Source organism: Sipha flava, unplaced genomic scaffold (genome assembly GCF_003268045.1).
Source record: "Sipha flava isolate LNK unplaced genomic scaffold, YSA_version1 129_pilon_pilon, whole genome shotgun sequence".
In the NCBI taxonomy this organism is placed as follows: Eukaryota; Metazoa; Arthropoda; class Insecta; order Hemiptera; family Aphididae; genus Sipha; species Sipha flava.
The window spans coordinates 87425-99102 of NW_020271755.1; the positions used below are offsets into that span (position 1 = coordinate 87425).

The following is an 11678-nucleotide window of genomic DNA, read 5'->3' on the forward strand; positions in this document are numbered from 1 at the left end:
ACTGTGTTTGGGTAATTTAGGCTAGGTTCACATGGACGCGCGTACACGCGCGTTAGTCGGCCGCGCGTGTTTAGACATACGAGTTTCTCATACATCGTTCACTTGGCGCGCGTATGCCAGTGTTGAGCATTATCTAGATAAATTATCTAAATAAATTATCTAGATAAATAATTAATTATCTTTTATCTTATCTAGATAATAAAAAAATTAGTTATCTTATGAATTATCTTAGATGAATTCTTGAGTTATCTAATGTAATTTATCTAGATAATTAAATAAATTTATTCGAAAAATAGAACTTGGAAGTTAAAAACTTAAAACCCATGTATATACAATTAATTAACCATTCTTGTACAAATATATATATATATTATAAATACGGGCTACGGCCGAATAGATTGCAACGTTGTGAGTTGTGACATTGTGTAGACCATACTCTACAGACCATAATTATTATTATGGATAATATTAAAATGCGCATAATACACACACTACCTATACAAACAGGCACAATTAAGTATATATTATATAACAATGACATTTTGATTAGCTCACATATAAGTTATAACTAATGTGAATGTCATGTATATTATATTCTTTTGTGTTCAATTCGAAATTTCTTAATATAGGTAATATAAATGAATGCGGATTTCCCGAAGTGGTATTTTAATATAACGATATATAGTTATATTAATAAATCCATATTGATTAAGACTATTATAGTTAAGTACCTACTACCTAGGAATATATTTTGTTTCTATGAGTATGCTGTGTGTATAAATTCAATATAGTATATACCTATATTAGTGCACACTGCACACTGTTTATTATTAAATACGTATATCATATACTATAGTTTTGAAATTGTTGATAAATATAAAAATAATATCCATTCTACGAAAACAAATATATATATATAATAAACAAATATATTTCTACAAAACATATCTATATTCTTAATAATATCAAATGGTCACAGTACCCATGATAGACGACTAGACGAGTGACGACAGTGTATCAGTCATCAGAGTATGCCGATTGCCGAGCGTGGTGTGTGACGAAGCTGGTTAACATTCATTTTTGTTTAGAATTGTGTTTACTGTTTAGTTTCCTAATATTTGATTTGATTTATAATTTTAACATAATGGACAAATTCATTAATCGAAGCACAAAAAAACAAAACAATGTGAGTGAAGACGATCCTGCAGTACACAGTTCGGAAACAATAGAAAAATCAAAATGTTACATATTTAATGGCAAGTTTTTTAAAATAATAAATGTAGAAGACAATGATAAAAATAAAATATTCGCACAGTGCCAAAATTGTCCTAAAATCGTGCATGGTCATAAAGGATCAACTGGAAATTTTTTAAGTCACATTAAGGTAGGTACCTATTTAAATAATAATAATTAATTATCATCGGGGCCTAAAATATATACAATTTCAAGGTACATAGTTATAATACACTTTTAATTCAATTAATATTGTTTACAGATTTCGATAGGTCGGTACTTATAAGTTAAAACACCTGTGTTAGGCTCTGTCTCGGGCTCTGTTAATAATTATTTTCCCCGAATGACTTGAAAGTTTTGATTTTTTTAACCAAGGTTAACTAATATATATATATACCTACTGCCTTCCTAAAGAGAAAGACAGTATCTCCAAAAACTAAAATATTGGGAAAATGAGTTTTTAGATTTCTTAATTTTACCTTAAAATAATCAGATTTCATTACTTTTTTTCACATTATACGTGAAATCAGCACAATGTGTATTATTATTATTATTTTTTTTTGTACTTGATTGATTATTTTGACCTTTTTATTGACTTTTTGGGAGCATTTTACTTTAGTATGACAATTCCTACATAACTAAACAGTTAAATTTTTCAAATGCAGTATATCTGTTACCCTATTTTTAATTTTGTTGTTAATACATTGAATGTTTATGACTTATTAATATATTTAGTATAATGTATAGTATTATTTGTGCATTACATTTTTTTTCTATTGATAATGGATAATACTTGTATGTAATTACTCCATAATAATTAGTATATAAATTATAATGAATTGTTTTATAAAATTATAATATTCTTACCTACAAAGAATATATTTTTTTTAACTAAGTACTTATTATGTATTACTTATTTCCCATTCATAAATGTACATAATATAAATATTTGTTGTTCATTGTTTATATTGGAGGTATCTATTAGATCAAAAATAAGTTCATTTTTATTTAATTAAATTTTTTAAATATTAATTTATAAAAAAAAGTGTAGATTTATTATGTAATAAAGTTTAAAAATAATTTATCTTTTTTTTTTATACAGATAAATCTTGTTTTATCTTTTATCTTTATCTAGATAATTTAGATTTTAATTATCTTTTATCTTTATCTAGATAAATGTTGTCCAATTATCTTTTATCTTTATCGAGATAAATTTTTAGTTATCTTTGCGCAACACTGGCGTATGCGCACGTATAGCGCGTCGATCGCGATAACGACGCAAGAATCTATTTCCGCGCGAACACGCGCGTGATTCCGCGGATTGAAATTCTATATATCATTATCGTCTCTAGCTCCAAATTAACACAAAATCTGTAATTATTTGTGTTTAAGATTATTTTTATTGTTGAAAAACCAATAATCTAAAAAATGTTTTGAAGATAGTTTATGATTATTGTTAATTATAATTACTGTTCTTAATATTCAGGTACATCTTGCGGAACCCTCAAGATTGTCCCACGGAACCCTTAAGTTCCGCGAAACACGCTTTAAAAATTGCTGGTATAGACGATTAACTTTAAAACTGTATGATTAAATTTCTGAAATATTATCTATTATAGATAAGAAAGGAATAACTAATGTCAAAATGAGACTGAAAATGGATTGATAAAATATAGCATCCCAGGATATTAAAAATAAATAATAAAAAAAATTGCTAAAATCGAACCGGCATGCAATTCGGATATACACCTCTGAGACGTGGCATGCAATTCGGACAGAACCCTCTATGACCTGGCATGTAATTCGGACACTTTTTTTTTGGCATGCAATTTGAATGCAGCCGATACGTACCCAGTGGTGTACATACGGGGAGGGGGGTCCAGATTCAAACACCCCCAAGGCCAAAAAGAAAAAAGAAAATTGTTTTATTATTGATGACGTGTAATATATTCGTAGTTTCATTATTACGCTTTGAACTTAAAATATACAACTATACAAATATTATGATAATTAAATAATTATATTGATAGGTGTTTGAAAAGTTTTGTTAACTATGCTGTTTTTATATTCCTAATAGTTACTAATTTACTGTAATGTAAAAGTAAACTGTAAATTGGTAAACAAGTTGTATAAATTAATATCTATGTATTTATAGCAGTTATTTATCTTATTTATCTGTGCAACGAAAAAAGAAAGATAACGATTATTTTTGTTAACCCCCCCCCCAGAGCTAGATTGAATGTACGCCACTGTATGTACCTAATACCTATTCTAAGTAAATAGGTACATGTGTATAAGTGCAAATAACAATTAATACATCTATTAATAATATAATTAAAAAATTACATTGTAGTTATAATATTATACATAATTAAATAATTAGCATACTTGAGAATATTTTAAGAAAATTAAATATATCTTGGATTTAAGAATTTTTTGAACAAATTTTACCAGTTTTTAAGGGAATATTTAGAGCATATTTTGAGATTTTTTTTCGTGCGTATATTATACTTTAAGAAAACTACGAATCCGCCTTTTAATTATAACTTAAAAACTTACCATTGGTTCTATATAATAATGAAGAAATAAAAAAATTAAATTAATCGTTTATTTTTAATAAAGAACACGCTCCGATCATTTTTACGTTTTGCTAAACCTTAAATATTAACGGGTTTTTTTTATCATTTTTAATATTAAATATTTAATAACAAAATTTGGCCCATCCAATCATAATGAAACATTGAATAAAAATAAATATTTGATTAAAAAAAATTTTTGTCCGTCAAACAATACTATTTCAAAATAGTTGATAAAATAAAAAACCTACCGATAATTAGACTAAAAATGGTAAAATATACCAATAAATGGTGTATTTTTATATTGAACCACTACTCAGAATCATTTTGATAAAAAAATTACTTATTATTTCTTTAAAATTCAGTATATCTATTACTAGACTTGCCATTCGTCCTGGTGTTACCTAATGGCAATGGTGTTATCCGGTCGGTAATTCAGTTAGTCCCGGTTAATAGAAGCTGAGAGAAAATAACATTTAACAGTAGCGTAAATTGAGTCCAATTTCTGGTGGCGCAGAGGCATATTCTCAACTTATGATTTCTAACATACCAATTTTCCAACTTAATTAGTAAAATCCTTCCCAATAAACTAATATTTCTTTAAACAATAAATACATTTTGAATTATTTTAATGGTAAAACCTTTATTATTATAAAATTAATAAAAAAGAACAATCAAAATTTATACATAGAAATATAAAACAATATTGTACATTATATCATTATATTATGGTAATCTAATCGGTATGGTTATATACAATAATAATGTATATTTGTATTAGTTAATAAATATTTAAATTACAAAATTATTTACTGATTTTTGTTTTTCATATCAAAATAAAAAAAAAAGGATCATTCAATATGTTGTCCTAGTTTAGGTATTTCAAAATCTAGCAACTCTACCAATCACTATTATCCAGATCGAGGACCGAAGATATAAAGGACGAACTTCCACCACCATTATTTAAATTATAAATTTATAAATTATACAATAAATCCTCTGTTTTTCTATACAAAACGAATAATGAGTATTTTAATGTCAATTAACATGAAAAAATTTAGAGGTGCTAATTTCGAAAATGGGGTTATAAGCACATCCAAGTCCCCCCTCAATTTCGCCTGTGCGCGTTCATGATGTACGCTTGTACAGTTGTACTTTTTCATGTGAATAATGAAGAACTAATTTGTAGTAATTAGTAGTAATAAGATCAATGCAATATCGTGAAATAATGTACTAATAAATGTATATAGTAAGACCGATCGTACACCATCACTCCATCACGCAGTATTAGTCAGCCAAATCACAACAATACAACGCAATCTCGCCAAGGCCAGTACATAGAAAAATTACATTACATAATGCACACTGATAAGACGTAGTCAAAACATTTTCACATAAACTACAATTAGTCTTGTTTGATGCCGTTAAAAGTGTCTCCATTTTCATTAGTCAATAAAATCAATAAAACAAGAATAAATAAAAAAATATATTATTATTATTTAAATAATTGTATTTATACTTTTAAATTATTTATATTTATTAAATTTCATTAGTTTTAAAAAACAATGGCTTGTGATAGTAATGTATTGATAAGTTTAGTGAAACAAAGACCATCAATATTTGACGTCATTCACAAAGATCATAGTAACAGAATTGTTCAAAATAAATTATGGGAAGAAATTAGTTTGGAAATGAATGTTAACGGTAAATATGTCAAATTATTATATAATTTATTCTACATTCTATACAATATAATATATTAAATATAAATATAATATGGAACTAAAAGAACATTTTTTTCTTTAATTACATGGACAATTTATGACACCTATACATTTGTCACGGTAATTTAAGCGCGGTAAATCGATACGCGTCGACTGGGCGTGATGAAAATTGTTATGGTAATTAAATTATATAATAAAAAATATAAATATAATAATTCTGTATATATTATGACATAGTATTATATAAATATGATAACCAATTTAAGTTTGGTATAAGTATACATTTTAATAATATAATAAAAAGTATTCATCACATTCCATCTTTAATATAAATATTAAAAATTGTTGTAATAATAATATAAAATAATCTAAATCTATAATTGAAAATGCATAGCTCTGATAGCCTATTCCCAGTGTAAGAATTGAATGTTGAATGTAAACGCACGTTCACTTGTGTTTCATATTCATATTTTGTGAACAACATATGAACATTACTCGATTTTTTTCAAATAGAACGTGAACGTGAACGTCGTTTATATTTATTATTTTCACAAAATTCAAAGTAACGCAAAATTTCAGAGTTTTTTAATTACATAGTTAACATCTATAGTAATATCTTCGCTTGGATCTTATGAGCCTATGGTAATATGAGAAAAAGCTTATCATATTATAATTTAAAAGATTTTTGGGGTGTCAACATTTATTTATCATTTTAAAAAAAATATATATAATATATATATATAAATAATAAATATTAATTATAATATGTTTAAGTATAGGTTTTAAAAATAAATTAAAATATACCTTATATGTTTTGTAAAAGTTTCATATATATAGAATATAAGTTGGTGATTCATTACATATTAATAAATTACTCGACAACAATGCACGATGCTCTTCCAATCAATCCATGATAAATACTTAAAATGTCATCGATAAGGCTTTTTGTCGATGTAAACATCACTAATGTACCTCCATCCAAACCTAAACTAAAATCTAATCAAACTAGGGAGTTCTTCCTGTTGCACTCTGTATAAAATAAAAAAATGTAAATTAATGGCCAAATGAACTCGTTCGTTTTTTTCATAGAACTTGAACATAAACGTGTTTACTTTAAAAAAAATTAACATGGACCTCAATGAGATCCTTTTTATATTAATTGAACGTAAATTTGAATAAGTTTAATTTTAAAGTGAACGTTTTAAACACTACTTTTTTCATAAGCTTTTTCCTTAGCCCCTAAATATTTTCCTAGTCCTCTCAAACTAAAAATAATGAATTTCAGAATTTTGTGTTTGAGATTCAGATAGAATCTAAGCATTTATGTCTATAATCTCAGTATACGAAATAATTATTAATAATTATTAATTTTGACAATTCTTGTTATTCAATGGATCTTACTTTACTTAAGAATATCGAAAATCGAAATATATATCACAAAAGCGTACTTTTTCATATTATTACTAAAATTTTAACTGACTCTATCTTAGTGAGTAATGAACATTTTGTCTATACATAAATTGTTAGATGGGGATAGGGGGCATAGTCCTTGTGTTATCTTGGTACTTATAGCCCCTCAAAATGTTAGCTCTAACTGTGCCTATGTAGCTTCCCACTCAAATAATTTTGAAGATTAGTTAAATTTGAATCAGAATTTGTGATTCATATTTACATTCTTCGAAATAACCACACTCAAATTACAACCACTATTTTAAGAGGAAATCACATAAGTTATAAAAAATATTATATTATGTACATGCATTTTTGAAACGCATAAATTCAAAACTATAGTTACATATTATTTTATACATTATAAACATTTTGACAAGAAATTGATCCGATTCTTGAATTAAAACATTTCATAGGTACGTTTTTCACGAATATCAATTGCATCTCTCGTTGGTCTGTGGTTTTAAGGTCTTCTCATTTCTTCTTGGTATGATTGTGAATAACTTATTATTTTTATTTTATTTTGAATATCAGTTTTTTTTCTTCAATTAAACTATAAAGTACATTTGAAGCCTATACAATAATTGTAACTTTATCACGATGAACTAATATTTTATTTTGAAATACATTAAATAAAGTTTTGTGAGTATGCCAAAAGCACATTTTATGAATCTTACACATAATAAATTCGCTTCAAATCGGTAAGCTGTCTTCATGCAAATGGTTTTATTATTATTTTTTTTTTTACTGGATACTCTTCGTCGACAACAAATTCAATTGGAAAATTCACTAAATCCTTATTTATTTTTCTTCGCTGGGGTAATAGCGATTTATTATAATTTAGCAATTTTTCAAAATGTGATTCCTTTAAAACACTTCCATCACTATTACGTTCAAAATCATTAACCTCAATAAATATAAATTTGGCGTTACTGATTGTAAAACTATAGAATGGCCTTTATAATTAAAATATCCGAATCCTGAATATATGTTTTCGGTTATATGATTTCCATCAATGGTACATTAACAGTTTGGAAAATTCCAATATTTTTCAAACCCAATCATAATATTTAGTCAATTTTCATTAGTTAGCCAAGACATGAATTGTAGTGATAGAAACGTCTATATTGAATAACACGTTTCACTGACAATTTTACTTGTTGTAGTAGCTCTTACTCGAAGATATAATATAAGCGTTAAAACGTTTTCAAGAAACTAAACAATTAAAAAGAAAATTGTAATTGTTCTAGTGTCAATATGTAAAAGCAAGTGGACAAATCTTCGAAACTCATTTGCGAGAGAACTTCGTGAGCATAAAAATACAAATTCTGGATCTGTTGGTTTAAAGAAAAAAAAATGGTATTTATTCGATAGAATGAATTTTCTGACAGATTTCATGTTACAACACAAAAAAATTGGTGGTAATATAAGTCATGCATATTTAAAAGAAACAAAAGAATGCATAGAATCAGAAGAAGAACAGGATGCTATGCAAGTAGAAGAATCTGCAATCACAGAAAGTGAACCAGACTCAAGACAACTGGTGTTTAAAAAGCCCAAGAAAAATATTATTACAGCTAGAAAGCTTTACAAAACTCCGAGTGAAAAAGTAGCTGAATCTAAGATTACATTTTTAAAGTTGAGAACGGATAAGGCAATATATACTGAAGATCCCTCCGAGTTATTATTTTTTAAGAGCTTATTACCTGATTATAAGAAACTCAACGAAAAAAATCAACGTCGATTTAAAAATGCTATGTTAACAACCTTAAATAACTATCTAGACAAACAAGAAGAAAATATCCAGATGATATAATTTCAAAATAACATTATTCTATACCTTGCAAGACAAGTTGACGGAAAGAATATCCATAATTTTTAATATGATTTTACTTCAGATGTATCTTCACTTTCACCAGGGAGTAGCAATTAATTCCGGTAATAATATGTATTATCTATAATATAAAATAATAGATATTTTTGTTTTAATATCATAGGATTACTAAATAACTTTAAAAAATTATATTTTATAATAATTTATGTTAACTGATTTATATTTATTATATTGAAATGATTTATACGAAAAAAATAGTTTTTTTAACGAAGTTTAATGTAAGTTTTTAAATGTTGTCTTAATGTAAGCAATCGTTTTTCTACAGGAGAAATTACTCGAGTTTTTAATTTCTTTTTCTATTAGTTGTAAAATAAAGTCAAAAGGATACTAAGTATATTAACTCGTGTGTATTATTTTTAAATATACTTTCATCTGCACATTATTCAAATAGTGAAGTAAATATTATATTATGAGTTATACATTTCTTATTTAATAGATCAAACTACATTTTTTTTTCTCTTTTTGTTTTAACTTTTATAGAGTGTGCCATATAGGTACAAATCGCAATCTTTTCGTTGGATGCTATTTTGATAAATAATTTGTTCATAGTTTGTTTTGTCTTGATTTGATTTGACTAACCGATTTACACAAATACATAACAAATTGTTTTTAGTTAACTAAATCAAAAATGATTAATGATGATTAACACGTCTTGTTATTTTGATATCAATGTTATATTCCGAAATAAACATCAGAGCTACGATCTGACAAAACACAATTTTTCACGGTGGCTCCTATAGTCGCATCACATCGCACTTGTGCCACCGAAAGCCGTTTTTGTTATCAACATTAAATATTAATAAATTATACTGCTTGAATTTCAAATAAAACAAAACAAGAAGTAGATAAAAATGAATTTTTCTTAAAAAAAGATGTTGTGCATCGAAAGTTGGTTTGATCACTGAGACCCAACGATTGAGTTATTATTATTATTATTATTATTATTATTATTACTATGGTATTAATTTGTTTCGATCCTTGTCTCTTGGACACCTGAATACGACACCTACAGGTGGCGGACGTATAGAGACTGAAACGAGAAATAATTGTAACTTTGTCAACTCTTCCAAATGTATTAAAATAATATAATTGTACATAGTTAAGAATCAATTTTGAGATATAAATTACTTAGAGAGAAGTTTGAAGTTATAAGACATAATAGGCACTTACATATCTTGAAATTATTTTTATTCAAATATTTTTACGTGGTAAATTTGTTTAAATATTATATAACAGGTCGAATGTAAAGTATACACTTCTACAGTTCTCTACACGTATCAGATATAGTGTGTCATGTCGTATAAAACTTAGGTACGTCTTATGACCATAAAGACGAAATATAGACTGATAGTGATCACAGGATCTTTTATGAGGTAAGACATTTTAGAGAAGATATGTTTTGAAATGTGTTCTGGGACTGCTTATACCACATTGTTAGTTTTTTGTTTTTTTATAGACTACGAAGCTGTAAAAATGCTATTGCAGACAATACTATACTCGTATAATATTAAAATTAATTATAAAAACGAGCACGAACAATTTTTTAGACAAAATTATTCTGATATAACGAACAATCGATTATATATAAAAAAAAACTTCATGATGATATCTTGATGAATAATATCTTTAATAGGTACTAGAAATAATGAAATTCGTGTGACTGCATAGATCCGTGTAGTAAATGTACCGCTAATATTCACAGAATTAAACAATTTCCCATATTAATAACTAATGTAGACATAAAATAAAATAAAAAAAAAGCTTGATTTTAAATTAAAAATATAATAAAATATTTCAAAACATTTTTATTGAGCTACATGAGTTAGTAATTTTTTCAAAGTTTTTTTTGATCATTACTAACAGAAAAAATATTTAAAGAAAAAAACATGATTGTACTATCAATAACTTGTATGAAAAATGTACAAAGAATTAAGAAAATTTTATTTGAAAGTTTCACTAGAACATTAGCTGAGTACAATGATTTATCTTAGCTTTCAAATGTATTTAAATAACAAGAAAGGTTTTTGCTGTGAACAAGTATTTAACCGAGGTTTTGTTTATACACTCGTCAAACCTAACGTTTTTGGTGTATATATTATGGACAAATTTTTTGACGAATATTTTCATTTAAATAAATCTAGAAGTTGTACTTATTTAAAACTAATAGCTGTTTTTACTATTTCGAAATGTTACCGTTCGAAGAAATGTTGTACAGAAAAAGAAATTATTAAATCTACATATTTTTGAATATTCCTATTATTCTTGGGCAACTATTGTAGTATTTTAGGTTTTTTAAGCAAAATTCAATACGTAAAATACAATTTACAGGGCGTGGAATGATGACCTTATGGCAGTTGGACTGTAAAAATTAATATATTAATATATTTCAATAATTTACACAAGTGCACTTGTATATAGGCATGCCTATATACGAGTACAAGAATATTGATTTAGATTAATAATCTATATTTCATACACACTCATTTATTTTATTTTAAATACAATACACACTCGTTTTCTATAGAAATCTGACGAGTACTTATTTAATTATTGAACAATATTAAAATATATCCACGAGTCCCTTTATGTTTATAATATCACTATAGATATTACACTAAATAATAAAACAAAATTTAGGTATTTGGAGACGGAGTTCCCTGCAGCCCAAGAAGTTCATTAAACCGTATTCAGGAGTGTGTATTTATTGCACAATAAAAATACTAGTATTAACATAAACGAGCAGTAGCACTGTTTGCATGCGGAATATAAATAGTTGTATATGCAGTTATTGTTCTTTCGAGT

General features: G+C 26.2%; 2 protein-coding genes across 3 annotated transcripts; both read left to right on the forward strand.

Moving 5' to 3' along the window:
* Positions 1-973: 973 nt before the first annotated feature.
* On the forward strand, positions 974-3158 carry LOC112694404. Of its 2 annotated transcripts, XM_025569855.1 has the most exons (3): positions 974-1384; positions 2720-2793; positions 2853-3158. In XM_025569855.1, coding segments are annotated over exons 1-3 (315 nt in total). In that variant the 5' UTR covers positions 974-1144; the 3' UTR covers positions 2854-3158. The 2 variants fall into 2 exon arrangements, with proteins under 2 accessions (XP_025425640.1, XP_025425639.1); XM_025569854.1 differs by having other exon boundaries at positions 2720-3158.
* A 1911-nt stretch (positions 3159-5069) lies between these two features.
* LOC112694406 lies at positions 5070-8973 on the forward strand. The gene is made up of 2 exons (XM_025569857.1): positions 5070-5513; positions 8233-8973. Exons 1-2 carry the CDS (start codon positions 5375-5377, stop codon positions 8796-8798), a joined length of 705 nt encoding a protein of 234 aa, XP_025425642.1. The 5' UTR covers positions 5070-5374; the 3' UTR covers positions 8799-8973.
* Positions 8974-11678: the final 2705 nt, after the last annotated feature.